Source organism: Nerophis ophidion, linkage group LG11 (assembly GCF_033978795.1).
Source record: "Nerophis ophidion isolate RoL-2023_Sa linkage group LG11, RoL_Noph_v1.0, whole genome shotgun sequence".
NCBI classification, from domain to species: Eukaryota; Metazoa; Chordata; class Actinopteri; order Syngnathiformes; family Syngnathidae; genus Nerophis; species Nerophis ophidion.
The window spans coordinates 35549865-35566876 of record NC_084621.1 but is presented as its reverse complement, the minus strand read 5'-3'; the positions used below and the strand labels follow the sequence as shown (position 1 = coordinate 35566876).

The 17012-nt window shown below is 41.1% G+C and overlaps 1 protein-coding gene across 2 annotated transcripts in view; it reads right to left on the bottom strand.

The window, feature by feature from the left end:
• The window catches only part of LOC133561982 (G patch domain-containing protein 8), a 151080-nt gene that overhangs the window by 51157 nt on the left and 82911 nt on the right, over positions 1 to 17012 (bottom strand). For both annotated transcript variants that reach the window (XM_061915742.1, XM_061915743.1), the window contains exon 2: positions 9259 to 9396. In XM_061915742.1, the coding sequence (XP_061771726.1) occupies positions 9259 to 9396 (138 nt within the window). The remainder of the gene's footprint in view (positions 1 to 9258; positions 9397 to 17012) is intronic.

The following is a 17012-nucleotide window of genomic DNA, read 5'->3' as shown; positions in this document are numbered from 1 at the left end:
GTTTGTTTTATTCCATTTACACGTTGTAACAATTCCTCTAATGATATTTCCTCAAAACGAGAGAAACTATTTTGGAGGGCAGTATCCGCCGTATATACAATCGTGTCAGTGTTAATAGAACCCCGTTGTATCTGGGACGCATTGTCTTTAATCTCCTTTCTAATGACTTCAATTTTCTTACTAAAGAATTGCATAAAGTCATCAGCTGAGTGGGTGGAGCTACTGGAAGGAGTCCCTTGTTGGGTTAGCGATGCTACCGTACTAAACAAAAATTTAGGATCGTTTTTATTACGGTGGATGAGATTTGAGTAATAATTAGCTTTAGCTAAGGTAAGCATGCGTTTATAAGTTATTAAACCATCACTCCATGCTTGATGGTGCACCTCAAGTTAAGTCGTGCGCCATTTGCGTTCCAGCTTTCTGCATAATATATTCTGAGCTCTAGTTTCTTCTGTAAACCACGGGGTGCGCTTTTTTGGAGCATTTTTTAATTTTAGCGGTGCTATGTTATCAATGGTTTCGCGCAGGGCGTCGTTAAAGTTGTTAGTGAGGTTATCAATAGAGCCCACATATTTTGGGAATGGTGCCATTACCGAGGGCAGTAGGTCAGCAAGAGTTGTCGTTGTGGCCGTATTAATGTTGCGGCTTCCATAGCAGTTATTATTATTATTAGTTTGACGAACATGCGTCTGAACCTCGAATTTTATAAGGTAATGATCGGACAATACTTTAGTATACGGGAGTATCGTAACTTTGGAAGCGGTGATACCCCTGACAAGCACTAGGTCTATCGTATTACCGTTGCGATGCGTGGGTTCATTTATTATTTGTGTGAGACCACAGCTATCAATTATAGTCTGGAGCGCTACGCACGGTGGGTCCGATGGGGTATTCATATGGATATTAAAGTCCCCCATTATGATTATATTATCGGCGTGTGTCACTAGATCAGCAACAAACTCTGAGAATTCATTGATAAAGTCCGAATAGGGCCCTGGGGGGCGGTAGATAACAGCCAGGTGTAGAGGCAGCGGTGTGACAGACCTCATAGTAAGCACCTCAAACGATTTATATTTATTATTTATGTTAGGACTAAGGTTAAAGTTTTCGTTGTATATTAGTGCGACCCCCCCACCCCTTTTAAGCGGACGGGCAATATGCGCATGTGTAAAGTTAGGAGGACATGCCTCATTTAGCGCAAAAAAGTCATTTGGTTTAAGCCAGGTTTCACTGAGACCGATGACGTTAAGATTGTTGTCTCTGATAATATCATTAACTAACAACGTTTTGGGAGACAATGATCTTATGTTTAAAAAACCTATATTATAGGTTGTGGGCTGTTTTAGGGAATTGTTGATCAAATTATCCGTAGTAGCAATATTAATAATGTTGTGTTTATTATGCCCAGTGCGTTCAGTATAATTACGACCATATCTAGGAATTGATACGACGGGAATGTTCCGTTTGTTTGATTGTTGCTTTGATAAACTGCACGCATCATGGTTAGCCACCTCAGTAACGGGGATTTTCCGATTGTTTGTTTGTTGCTTTGATAAACTGCACGCATCATAGTTTGCCACCTCAGTAAAACACATGTCCAACTCTGAAACACTCAAAGCAGAAAAAACTTGTTCTAATTTAACAGACTCCTTACCCAGACCAGTAGTCTCGCATCTTTCATCTAAATCCGTCTTCAGAATGGAGGGAAGTGGTGTTCTGTGGGGATTAGCCTTCTGCTTTGTTTTAAGCCCCGCTCGACATCCGCGTTTCCGATCACACCGCTGGCGTCTGCTCCGTAGACGGCCCCCGCTGCTACTAGACTCCCCTGCTTCACAGGCCGCTGGATGTAGCCGCCGACGTATTTCCATGCTAGTTAGCATGTTTAGCACGCCCGCGTCTATCAGTCCAAAACGGCCCGATATGTCCATATCCAGAAGTGTCTGGCGGTCGTACGTGATCACGGAGTGACCACGATGCGAGCCAGCCATGAAGTCTGCAGAACTGTCCGGCATTTCCGCCAAATGTTCCATCTTTAGCAAGAGCACCGCAGTGTCGCAGCCCGTCCGGGCGCCGCCATCTTGCGACATATATATATATATATATATATATATATATATATATATATATATATATATATATATATATATATATATATATATATATATATCAATCAATCAATCAATGTTTACTTATATAGCCCTAAATCACTAGTGTCTCAAAGGGCTGCACAAACCACCACGACATCCTCGGTAGGCCCATATAAGGGCAAGGAAAACTCACACCCAGTGGGACATCGGTGACAATAATGACCCAGTGGGACGTCGGTGACAATGATGACTATGAGAACCTTACAGAGGAGGAAAGCAATGGATGTCGAGCGGGTCTAACATGATACTGTGAAAGTTCAATCCACAATGGATCCAACACAGTCGCGAGAGTCCAGTCCAAAGCGGATCCAACACAGCAGCGAGAGTCCCGTTCACAGCGGAGCCAGCAGGAAACCATCCCAAGCGGAGGCGGATCAGCATCGCAGAGATGTCCCCAGCCGATACACAGGCAAGCAGTACATGGCCACCGGATCGGACCGGACCCCCTCCACAAGGGAGAGTGGGACATAGAAGAAAAAGAAAAGAAACGGCAGATCAACTGGTCTAAAAAGGGAGTCTATTTAAAGGCTAGAGTATACAGATGAGTTTTAAGGTGAGACTTAAATGCTTCTACAGAGGTGGCATCTCGAACTGTTACCGGGAGGGCACTCCAGAGTACTGGAGCCCGAACGGAAAACGCTCTATAGCCCGCAGACTTTTTTTGGGCTTTGTGAATCACTAACAAGCCGGAGTCCTTTGAACGCAGATTTCTTGCCGGGACATATGGTGCAATACAATCGGCAAGATAGGATGGAGCTAGACCGTGTAGTATTTTATACGTAAGTAGTAAAACCTTAAAGTCACATCTTAAGTGCACAGGAAGCCAGTGCAGGTGAGCCAGTACAGGCGTAATGTGATCAAACTTTCTTGTTCTTGTCAAAAGTCTAGCAGCCGCATTTTGTACCAACTGTAATCTTTTAATGCTAGACATGGGGAGACCCGAAAATAATACGTTACAGTAGTCGAGGCGAGACGTAACAAACGCATGGATAATGATCTCAGCGTCTTTAGTGGACAGAATGGAGCGAATTTTAGCGATGTTGCGGAGATGAAAGAAGGCCGTTTTAGTAACGCTTTTAATGTGTGCCTCAAAGGAGAGAGTTGGGTCGAAGATAATACCCAGATTCTTTACCGTGTCGCCTTGTTTAATTGTTTGGTTGTCAAATGTTAGAGTTGTATTATTAAATAGAGTTCGGTGTCTAGCAGGACCGATAATCAGCATTTCCGTTTTTTTGGCGTTGAGTTGCAAAAAGTTAGCGGACATCCATTGTTTAATTTCATTAAGACACGCCTCCAGCTGACTACAATCCGGCGTGTTGGTCAGCTTTAGGGGCATGTAGAGTTGGGTGTCATCAGCATAACAGTGAAAGCTAATACCGTATTTGCGTATGATGTCACCTAGCGGCAGCATGTAGATGCTGAAGAGTGCAGGGCCAAGGACCGAACCCTGGGGAACTCCACACGTTACCTTAACGTAGTCCGAGGTCACATTGTTATGGGAGACACACTGCATCCTATCAGTAAGATAAGAGTTAAACCAAGACAGGGCTAAGTCTGACATACCAATTCGTGTTTTGATACGTTCTAATAAAATATTATGATCGACGGTATCGAAAGCAGCGCTAAGATCGAGGAGCAGCAACATAGATGACGCATCAGAATCCATCGTTAGCAATAGATCATTAGTCATTTTTGCGAGGGCTGTCTCCGTGGAGTGATTTGCCCTGAAACCGGATTGAAAGGTTTCACCTAGATTGTTAAACGCTAAGTGTTCATTTAACTGCTCCGCAACATTTTTTTCAAGGATTTTTGAAATAAAGGGAAGGTGAGACACCGGTCGGTAGTTTACCATGAGGTCAGGATCGAGGTTAGGTCTTTTAAGAAGAGGATGAATAACCGCTTTTTTGAATGCTAGGGGAACAGTGCCCGAGGAGAGTGATAAGTTTATAATATTTAGCACTGATGGACCTAATAATACAAAGAGCTCCTTGATCAGTTTCCCAGGAAGAAGGTCAAGTAAACATGTTGTCTGTTTTATTCCATTTACACGTTGTAACAATTCCTCTAATGTTATTTCCTCAAAACGAGAGAAACTATTTTGGAGGGCAGTATCCGCCGTATATACCATCGTATCAGTGTTAATAGAACCCCGTTGTAGCTGGGACGCATTGTCTTTAATCTCCTTTCTAATGACTTCAATTTTCTTACTAAAGAATTGCATAAAGTCATCAGCTGAGTGGGTTGAGCTACTGGAAGGGGTCCCTTGTTGGGTTAGCGATGCTACCGTACTAAACAAAAATTTAGGATCGTTTTTATTACGGTGGATGAGATTTGAGTAATATTTAGCTTTAGCTAAGGTAAGCATGCATTTATAAGTTATTAAACCATCACTCCATGCTTGATGGTGCACCTCAAGTTTAGTCGTGCGCCATTTGCGTTCCAGCTTTCTACATAATAATTTCTGAGCTCTAGTTTCTTCTGTAAACCACGGGGTGCGCTTTTTTGGAGCCTTTTTTAACTTTAGCGGTGCTATGTTATCAATGGTTTCGCGCAGGGCGTCGTTAAAGTTGTTAGTGAGGTTATCAATAGAGCCCACATACTTTGGGAATGGTGCCATTACCGAGGGCAGTAGGTCAGCAAGAGTTGTCGTTGTGGCTGTATTAATGTTGCGGCTGCTATAGCAGTTATTATTATTATTAGTTTGACGAACATGCGTCTGAACCTCGAATTTTATAAGGTAATGATCGGACAATACTTTAGTATAGGGGAGTATCGTAACTTTGGAAACGGTGATACCCCTGACAAGCACTAGGTCTATCGTATTACCGTTGCGATGCGTGGGTTCATTTATTATTTGTGTGAGACCACAGCTATCAATTACAGTCTGGAGCGCTACGCACGGTGGGTCCGATGGGGTATTCATATGGATATTAAAGTCCCCCATTATGATTATATTATCGGCGTGTGTCACTAGATCAGCAACGAACTCTGAAAATTCATTGATAAAGTCCGAATAGGGCCCTGGGGGGCGGTAGATAACAGCCAGGTGTAGAGGCAGCGGTGTGACAGACCTCATAGTAAGCACCTCAAACGATTTATATTTATTATTTATGTTAGGACTAAGGTTAAAGTTTTCGTTGTATATTAGTGCGACCCCCCCACCCCTTTTAAGCGGACGGGCAATATGCGCATGTGTAAAGTTAGGAGGACATGCCTCATTTAGCGCAAAAAAATCGTTTGGTTTAAGCCAGGTTTCGCTGAGACCGATGACGTTAAGATTGTTGTCTCTGATAATATCATTAACCAACAACGTTTTAGGAGACAATGATCTTATGATTAAAAAACCTATATTATAGGTAGTGGGCTGTTTTAGGGAATTTTTGATCAAATTATCCGTAGTAGCAATATTAATAATGTTGTGTTTATTATGCCCAGTGCATTCAGAATAGTTACGACCATATCTAGGAATTGATACGACGGGAATTTTCCGATTGTTTGATTGTTGCTTTGATAAACTGCACGCATCATGGTTAGCCACCTCAGTAACGGGGATTTTCCGATTGTTTGTTTGTTGCTTTGATAAACTGCACGCATCATAGTTAGCCACCTCAGTAAAACACATGTCCAACTCTGAAACACTCAAAGCAGAAAAAACTTGTTCTAATTTAACTGACTCCTTACCCAGACCAGTAGTCTCGCATATTTCATTTAAATCCGTCTTCAGGATGGAGGGGAAGTGGTGTTCTGTGGGGATTAGCCTTCTGCTTTGTTTTTAGCCCCGCTTGACATCCGCGTTTCCGATCACACCGCTGGCGTCTGCTCCGTAGACGGCCCCCGCTGCTACTATATATGTATATATATATATATATATATATATATACATGGCCCTGCGATGAGGTGGCGAATTGTCCAGGGTGTACGCTGCCTTCCGCCCGATTGTAGCTGAGATAGGCGCCAGCCCCCCCGCGACCCCGAAAGGGAATAAGCGGTAGAAAATGGATGGATGGATGGATATATATATATATATATATATATATATATATCCATCCATCCATTTCCAACGGCTTATTACCTTGTGGGGTCGCGGGGGGCGCTAGCGCCTATCTCAGCTACAATATACATATATATATATATATATATATATATATATATATATATATATATATATATATATATATATATATATATATATATATATACATATATATATATATATATATCTATATATATATATATATATATATATACTCTACTTCCTCAGGAGGCTAGGATCCTTCAAAGTCTGTACAAAGATGTTGAAGATGTTCTACGAGTCGGTGGTGGCGGGCGCCTTCTTGTACGCTGTGGCCTGCTGAGGCAGCGGGCTTAGAGTGAGGGGCACAAACAGACTGGACAAGTTGGTAGAGAAGGCCAGTAACGTGGTGGGAGTGGACTCTCTGGCGGTGGTGTCAAAGAGGAGAAGTCTAGCAAAACTCCTAAACATTATGGACAACACCTCCCACCCACTACACTCGGACCTTGCGGAGAGAATGAGCACGTTCAGTGGAAGGCTCAGACTCCCAAAATGTAACACGGAACGACACAGGAGGTCCTTCACACCGACAGCCATCAGAATGTACAATGCATATGTTCCTTGACTGCAGTTAAATGTAGAATATATGTAGAATATATTTATATTATTCGTATATCATATATTATATATATATAATATATGTTATATATTATTTATTATTAATATTGTCTACTGTGAGCGAACTGTGGTGCTGAATTTACTCCAGGGATCAATAAAGAACTTTCTATTCTATTCTATCTGACAATATGAAGGTCCTGAGTAGTGTGGGGTTCAATTCCGGGTTCGGGATCTTTCTGTGTGGAGTTTGCATGTCCTCCCCGTGACTGCGTGTGTTCCCTCCGGGTACTCCGGCTTCTTCCCACCTCCAAAGACATGCACCTGGGGATAGGTTGATTGGCAACACTAAATTGGCCCTATTGTGTGAATGTGAGTGTGAATGTTGTCTGTCTGTCTATCTATGTTGGCCCTGTGATGAGGTAGCGACTTGTCCAGGGTGTACAACGCCTTCCGCCGAATTGTAGTTGAGATAGGCACCAGTGCCCCCACGACCCCAAAGACAATAAGCGGTAGAAAATGGATGGATGGATGGATGTATATATGTATATGTATAAATGTATGTATACACTGGGTCAAAAAAGTATTTAGTCAGCCACCGATTGTGCAGGTTCTCCCACTTAAAATGATGAGGTCTAATTTTCATCACGTCAACTGTGAGAGACAGAATGTGAAAAAAAAATCCAGGAATTCACATTGTAGGAATTTTAAAGAATGTATTTGTAAATTATGGTGGGAAAAAGTATTTGGTCAACCATTCAAAGCTTTTACTGATGGAAGGAGGTTTTGGCTCAAAATCTAACGATACATGGCCCCATTCATTCTTTCCTTACAACGGATCAATCGTCCTGTCCCCTTAGCAGAAAAACAGCCCCAAAGCATGATGTTTCCACCCCCATGCTTCACAGTAGGTATGGTGTTTTTGGGATGCAACTCAGTATTCTTCTTCCTCCAAACACAACGAGTTGAGTTTATACAAAAATGGATACATGGATGATACAGCAGAGGATTGGGAGAATGTCATGTGGTCAGATGAAACCAAAATAGAACTTTTCATATATATATATATATATATATATATATATATATATATATATATATATATACACATACTTCTCTGTGAGTGCTTTGAGTATATAATTATATATATATATATATATATATATATATATATATATATAAATATACATATATATATATATATATTTATGTATTTATATATATATATATATATATTTATGTATTTATATATATATATATATATACATATATATATATATATATATATATATATATATATATATATTTATGTATTTATATATGTGTTGTATTTATTCTGCATTTTATGTAATTTAGTATTATTACATGGTCATTCTGTGGGAGCATGGATTTTATTGTATTTATTATTGACATTATTTGTTGTTATTATTATTTTTATTTTATTTTTTTTCATTATTATTGTTTTACAGTTATAATTATTATCCATCCATCCATCCATCCATCCATCCATCCATCCATCCATCCATCCATCCATCCATCCATCCTTCCATCCATCCATCCATCCATCCATTTATACTGCTTGTCCTTCTTAGGGTTTTGGGGGTGATGGAGGCTATTCTAACGTATTCAAATTTCTATATACTCCAAAACATGTTATGGATTTGTTTATTAGCAGCAACATTCATCAATAATTTTTTTGGGGTTGAAAGATATTCCAACGTAATTTTACTTATACTGGCATTTACATCAAAACAAATTTGAGTGCGCCTTCCGCCCGATTGTAGCTGAGACAGGCACCAGCTCCCCCCGGACCCCAAAGGAAACAAGCGGTAGTAAATGAATGGATGAATATATTTACCACAAATCTATAAAGGTTTTTTTTAGATTTGGAGTGATTGTTGGAGTGGTTTTCAAAGCACTTCACTTCAGGTAGAGGAGGTTTGAGAGTTGCTACTGAACAAACAGCCTCGACATGTCAAAGTGTGGGGGCTGAGTGTTCCGTTTATTTACCTGGCACTGCTGAGGTGCAAGAATGTTCCCTAATGTGTTCCAATTCGGTCACCATGTGGATACATTCTGTACTCCAAAGATTGCACCACATTTAGGATTTGGACCTATGAACATGTAACTTGATTAAACACCTCACCCACTGCAAATGCCCGTCCAACCCTCTCAAGTACGTCGGTGTAAGTCTTTGCCCGAAGCCTCATTTTTCATCAGTAATGTCGCCAGCACTCATAAGACTTCTTCCTGAGGCCATGTGCTTCCTGCTGATGTTCAAGTACCCAAATCTATTCCTCCTGCTCACATCAAATATTAATTGCTCTTCATAGCACATCATCTCTCCTTTTCTTATTAGTTTCTGCTGATTGAAATTGAAATCCGCTGAGTGTGTGCACTTGTAAGGGATGATATGCTGCGGCGTGGATCACAAGAGAGATCACAGGAAAAACCCTCTAGTTGCAGGAGTGTCGCGTCATGTACCTGCTTGTGCGCGTGGTCGTAGGAGTTGATGTGGTTGTCAAACTCCTGGTGTCGCAGATACTGCTTGTCACACAGCTCGCAGTAGAAGAGAGACTTCAGATCCTCCGCTGAGCAACCCAAAGCTCGCTCGGCGCGCTCCTGCGGAACAAGAGGACGACAGAGAGAAAGAGTGAGAGATAGAGGCGATAAAATGACAATAACATAGAGGGTTAGAGAGGCTATAGAGTGTCAGCCATTTACAGCAAATTTGCATCCCGCAGACATCAGCGCTAATAGCCCCGACATGTGCTCCAGCTGCAGACAGCCACTGAACGCCATCATATCAAAGTGCTTTGCTGCACCTTCTGGAGGTTGGACAACTACGACAACTAAGACCGCTCATGGCGACTTGAACCTGCAGGGGACACCTTTCATGTAGGATGTATTGATATTGCAGTTCGTTGCATCAGTACTCTCAGTATAGGAACTCTGTTAATGGAGTCGTAGTCAGCATTATTCTGCCTCCAAACATGTCCAGTTGAATCAGAATCAGAATCAGAATAAGAAATACTTTAATAATCCCCAATTTTTTCCAAGATGACGCAGCTGTAGTGGCTGCTGTTGACAGGAGCTATGTGCTCTTGTGTCATCGTTTTGTGTTTCCCTCTTGTTTTCATGTGTTAATATATATATATATATATATATATATATATATATATATATATATATATATTAGGGCTGCAAATCTTTGGGTGTCCCTCGATTCGATTCAATATCGATTCTTGGGGTCGCGATTCGATTATAAATCGATTTTTTCCATTCAACGCGATTCTCGATTCAAAAACGATATTGTTCCGATTTAAAACGATACTGTTTTCATTCAATACATATGATTTCAGCAGGATCTACCCCAGTCTGCTGACATGCAAGCAGAGTAGTAGATTAAAAAAAAAAAGCTTTTATAATTGTAAAGGACAATGTTTTATCAACTGTATGATTGTACATAATTATCAACTGTACAATAATGTAAATTTGTTTTAACTATTAAACAAACCAAAAATATGACTTATTTTATCTTTGTGAAAACATTGGACACAGTGTGTTGTCAAGCTTATGAGATGCGATGCAAGTGTAAGCCAACTTGACACTATTGTTCTTTTTTTTAATTTTTATAAATGTCTAATGATAATGTCAATGAGGGATTTTTAATCACTGCTATGCTGAAATTATAACTATTATTGATACTGTTGTTGATAATATTCATTTTTGTTTCACTACTTTTGATTTCTTCTGTGTCGTGTTCGTGTCTCCTCTCAATAGCTCTGTTTATTGCAGTTCTGAGTGTTGCTGGGTCAGGTTTGGTTTTGGAATTGGACTTCATAGTTATGGTATTGCTGTGTATTGTTTTGTTGGATTGATTAAAAATAAAATTAAAAACAATAAATTAAAAAAAAAAGAGAATCAATTATGAATCGCACAACGTGAGAATCGCGATTGGTATTCGAATCAATCAACACCCCTAACATATATATATATATATATATATATATATATATATATATATATATATATATATATATAAACATATATATATATATATATATATATATATATATATATATATATATATATATATATATATATATATATATATATATATATATATTGCCTTTTGGTCGGGACCCTTTGGGATTGTGTGACAAGAGAGTTGGTTGGAAGCAGAGTGGAGTCGGCTCTCTTGGTTGCTTTGTTGGGTCTGCTCCTGTTTCTGGCCATGCTGCCCCCACCCATACTAGCCAAACCTCCCGGATTTTCTGGGACAAATTTTCTCCTAAAAATTTTCCGAAATTCAAGCGGAGCTGGAGGCCACACCCCCCTAGCTCCATGAGGACCTGAGAGACATGTCTGAGAGCGTGTCTGCTCAATGACGTTATAACTGTAGAATGATCGAGGGCGAGTTCTTGGTTTCTTATATGGGTTCATTGTTAGGCAGTTTCATTAACGTCCTCCCAGTGCTGTAACAGCACACAACAACAACAATCACGTTTAAGTCCAACACTCTACCCTAAGGCAGTTTGTCTGCCGTAAACAGCATGTGACACTCTTAAACAGAACAATACTGCCATCTACTGTACATGCACCAGCACAACACCTCCAGGCAATTTCAACCCTTTATCCTCCTATCAGTCTAAGCCTGGGCCACTGGAGAGGGGGTCCAGACTGAGGCCAAGCAAAGAAAAACCTCATAGCCATATCACATAAACATATGTGAGGGAAACATCAAAGAACACAAAGGACATTAAAGACATTAAAAGAGCAGAGCTGATGCAACCAGCCATTTCTACATACAGCTACAAAAGTAAAACAACAACAACAACAAAAAACCCAAAAAATAATTTACACTGTGGTGGCGTCTGCGGTGTTCCACGCCATTTTCTGCTGTGGTGGGAGGAGCATGGCCAGAGACAGGAGCAGACCCAACAAAGCAACCAAGAGAGCCGACTCCACCCTGGGCCGCCCACTAACTCTCGGTCAGTGTCCAGTCCGCATGGATAAGCGAGGATACGTCCAAAAAGACTGAGGTGTCCGATACCTGCTCATTCAGCCAAGACACCGTGAAGCTTGTCCGCCCCGGCGCTCAGCCCCATCTCTGCAGCCCTGTCTCTTCAGTTGATGCCAAATAACTAAATGTTGGTCTTGTATGACCATATCACATTCTCCCAAGCCCTGTCTGAGTCATATAGACATGTTTGCACATGTTCCGGTTGTAATTAATGCCAGATACTATGGCCGTGTATAATATCAATCAATGTTTATTTATATAGCCCTAAATCACAAGTGTCTCAAAGGGCTGCACAAGCCACAATGACATCCTCGGTTCAGATCCCACATCTGTGATACTCACTCCCCAATGCCGTAGGAGATGCACTAAACAGCAAGTTCATGGAGATTATGTCATTTCACCTATTTGGGTTAAAAATATTTTTTGCAAACCAGTAATTATAATCTGCAAATAATGTGCCGTTTTTGAGTGTCTGTGCTGGCTAGAACTCTGCAGAGTAACCGTGTAATACTCTTCCATATCAGTAGGTGGCAGCGGGTAGCTACTTATTTTGTCGTGATCACAATATGAAAACGACAGCCAAAGGCAGTGTGCAGGTCAAAAGGTATCTAATGCTTAAACCAAAAATAAACACAAAGCGAGTGCTGCTCTTAAAATGCATTAAAGCTTAGGGAAGGCTATGCAGAACAAAACTAAAACTGAACTGGCTGCAAAAGGAAACAAAAACAGAATGCTGGACGACAGCAAAGACTTACAGTGTGTGGAGAAGGCGTCCACAAAGTACATCCGTACATGACATGACAATCAACAATGTCCACACAAAGAAGGATAGCAACAACTTAAATATTCTTGATTGATAAAACCAAGCAGGTGCGGGGAATAGCGTTCAGGGAAGAAATTAAAATATGACAGGAAAATACCAAAACAACAGGAAAAGCCGCCAAAATAGAGCAAACACTACACACAGGAAAACACACAAAAAAACTCTAAATATGTCAGGTCGTGACAGTACACCTACTTTGAGACAAGAGTAATAGTCATGCATGGTCGGTTATGGTTTGAATTCATATCCAACACTTGCCAGAGCAACTTTCTACTGTCTGTTGATTTTCATTTTTTAATGTTTACTGCTGGTGGTGTGCCTCTGCATTTTTTCAATGAAAAAAAATGTCCTGGCTCAAAAAAGTTTGACAAACAATGAGGTAGGGGATGTTTACTCAAGTTAAAGGTGGATACGTGTTAAATTGGTGCCATGACCCGGATGAGAGAAAAGTTCAAGGAGTGATGTTATGGACAGCAGCTCGTCTGGCTGGAAAAGAGTAAGGTGTTTAAACAGGGACTTTTGACACCTTAAGAGCTGCGCTAAACAGCAAGTTGGAAAAACTAGAGCGTTTATCTCATTGGCTAGCTTGCTCCACTATCAGTCATTGGGAATTTGTGGACTTGTATTCAAATCCCGGGCTGCAGGGTTGGACACATGTTTAAATTGGTGCCATGACCCGGATGAGCGCAATGTTTAGGGGGATGTGAGTCTAACGGAAGCCAGCTAGCAATAGAACATTGCGAAAATCTTAGTTTCTGATGCATTAAGATGGGCTTTGGCAACCTGAGTCTCTGAAGTCGATGTCCCGCCCTCGTGGCTCCCTGGAGCTTTTTCAAAAATGCAATTGGAAATAGAAAAAGATGATGGTAAAAATGTTTTGTTTTGTTTTATTATAGTTTCGGAGGACACAAAGACACAAACCTTCCTAATTGTTAGAAATCCCACTGTTTTATTATTCACTGATAAGCGTATTTGGCGAACGCTGTTTTGTCTTAATAATTTCAGCGGTCCTTGAACTCACCATTGTTCGTTAACATGAGGCATTTTCTTCGACGCTGCCACAGGAAAACATGTCTCATTTTATCCACCAAACATTTTATGCTGTGCGTGAATTCACAAAGGTAAGCTTTGTTGATGTCATTGACTTGTGTGGAGTGTTAAGCAGGCATATTTGTTTAGTGCATGACTGCAAGCTAATCGATCCTAACATGCTATTTAGGCTAGCTGCATTTGTACATATTGCATCATTAGGCCTTGTTTGAAGATATATTTGACCTCATTTAATTTCCTTTACTTATGTTCTCTGTGTGTATAATTTATATTCGCATGCCTCAAGACACATTATGTGTATGTGATATTGGCTGCATTTCTGATAGTTGTTTGTGTGCCATGTTGTTCCAGATCACAGCAAACGTTACCCAGCTTGTAAAGAGTGTCATAAATCCACTACAAGAAGACAGCCTGCCCTTTCCTGGACGTTAGAAACACATATTTATACCTTTGGCCATTCTAAGCTTGTGATTTCCAGGTGTTATATTACCTGCTAAGAAGCCTCTGATTTACTAATGTTTTCCAATGATGTAAAAATGTGTAAAATAAATATTTTATTTCAACAATTTTGACAAAAATGATTTGCGTCAGCCTGCGACACACAGTCATTTTGATAGTAGAAATAATATAGACTCATCTTGTGTTTCCTTCATTTTAAGACTTATATGAGGCTTTTAGTTTTTTGCGGGTCCAGACAGTGTTTCTTTTTTACTTTTGGTCCATTATGGCTATTTCAACATTTTGGGTTGCCTTAAGAAAAGCGCTAGACATTGAGTTGAAAGCCCAGGGATCTCCACTATCTGTCTGTGGGAATTTGTGGACTGGTGTTGGCCTGGACACATGTTAAATTTGTGCTGTAACCCAGATGTGTGCAAAGTTTAGAGTGGGTGAGCGTATATGGATGCCAGCTAGTGTGGCTGCGCAATAGTACGATGTGTACACTTGAGCTCTCACCGCTTTACAAGCTGTGCTGGAGAGCGGGTTGACAACCTGGGCCTTTGGTGTACTGGCTAGCACTTCCCAACGCTCAATAAGTGGAAATGTGTGTACGCAGATTCGAGCCCATTGATGTATTGTTTTGGTGACTGTGGTCCTAATTCCCTTGAAATCATTAACCAGCTTACTTGTAATTCTAAACTGGTCCTTCACCTTTCTAACAATCAACAGTGGCCAAAGTGGTCTCTTTTTCACAAAGGGTCAGGAATAATTTGAGTGCTGCAAGGACCGGTAACTAGATACTTATTCTCCTTTATCTCATTCAAATTAATTCATAATCTTATGTTATTTTTTAAAATTAAACTCCCATACCTGCTGTAAAACTCCTCTTTTTAAGGGGGTACAATCACAAATCAGCAGGGATCAAATATTTATTTTTTATCCAGCCCTGATTAGAAAATTATTGTTTTAACCATGAATTGTGTTGAATTAGATATAAAAGGAATGCTTTGATAAGAACGTATACTTAGTGTACTTAAAATTTGGTATATTTTGTTAAAAGACTAGCGATACAAAAAAACAGAGATTCAAGATCTTAAGGTTCAACCTGCTCAAGTCTGTAGTGAAAGAAGCAGTGTAACGACGCAGGCACATTCCAGTCGCGCTCCTCTTCTGCCGTGGCTCAAGCACAGCGGTTTCCAATCTGTAATCTACACACCTGACGCTGATGAGGCTCCACGTTTCTTAAGCCAGCGCAACCTGCGTTCAAGGGCCAGAACGTAGCCCTCTGTATGGTGCAGTAAGCCTACACCTCTGTAGCTCTATGTGCAATCGCTCGCTCTGTATTTCTCCTCATCTGTGCTCATCGTCTTGTGTCCTGTGTCGTCATGCCGAAGCGTTCCTTCGTTTCTCGTCTCCCTGAATTCCCTCTGGTTCCCTGGCTGCCTTCCAGGATCTCAACCTCCTGCCTGAACACAGACCTTGACGCCTCGCTCCAGCCCTGACCTCCACCCTGTCGCTGGACTTCCGAGCCTGCCTTGCCCTTTCTGGACTTCCGCACCGCCAACACCTCCCGGTAACAGTCAACATATAATCGCCTCACATAGACTCAGCACACATATTTGGATTAGTTAACACACCTCATTCTTTTGTTATAATAAATAGAGCTAAACGACGTCCCTGCCTCTGTGTCGTTGCCCTCTCCCACTGTACCGTAACAAGCAGTTGAGAAAAGACGACAATAACGATCATCCACAATGTACTGGCAGGTGTTTTTTTGTGTCCATACTTAGACTAGACTTAGACTTCCTTTTTATTGTCATTCAACTTTGAACTTTACAGTACATATAAGAACAACATTTTCTTGCATTAGCGTGTGGTATTGCCGGATAAAAGACCAATAAGGTGCAGATATAAATAAATAGATTACTGTACAGATAAATATATTGCACTTTTGCATATGCATCCAGGTTTATAGATGTATGTTATATTGTCTTTATATTCAAGCCAGTTAATCCGTTTTTCTGGGGAATTAGGGGGATTATTATGATGCGTTCAAGAGTCTTATGACCTGAGAGAAGAAGCTGTTACAGAACCTGGAGGTTCTGCTACGGAGGCTGCAGAACCTCTTTCTAGAGTCCAACAGTGAAAACAGTCCTTGGTTGGGGTGGGAGGAGTGAAGTGAAGTGAAGTATATTTATACAGCGCTTTTCTCAAGTGACTCAAAGCGCTTTACATAGTGTCACCCAATATTTAAGTTACATTTAAACCTGTGTGGGTGGCACTGGGAGCAGGCGGGTAAAGTGTCTTGCCCAAGGACACAACGGCTGTGACTAGGATGGCACAAGTGGGAATCGAACCTACAACCCTCAAGTTGCTGGCATGGCCACTCTACCAACCGAGCTATGCCGCAGGGCTGCAGATTTTCTGAGCCCTGGTCAGGCGGCGGCTTTTTGCGATCTCCTGGATAGGAGGAAGAGGAGTCCGGATGATCTTTTTCCGCCGTCCTCACCACTCTCTGCAGAGACTTCCAGTCATACTGTCCTCATACACGTGCCTGTCAATGATGTGTGTGTGTGTGCGTGTGTGTGTTTGTGTGTGTGTGTGTGTGTGTGTGTGTGTGTGTTGTTAATCGGAGGAATAAATGCAGTCCAGATGCATGTAAAAGAACAAGGACAGTCAGATGGACCCCAGAGGATACATTACTTTCCTGCATGCTCACATCTGCCACAGGCTTTGTTTCTCTTGGTCTGAAGGCACAGGGTTGTGCTCAATATACTTGTATGTGTGTGTGTCTGTGTGTGTGTGTGTGTGTCCAGAAAGTATGTGTGTGCATTCATTCCATGCTCCGCTTCAGAATGTAATTTCCCTCAGGCTAGGGGCTGCCAATAAACACTATTGAAT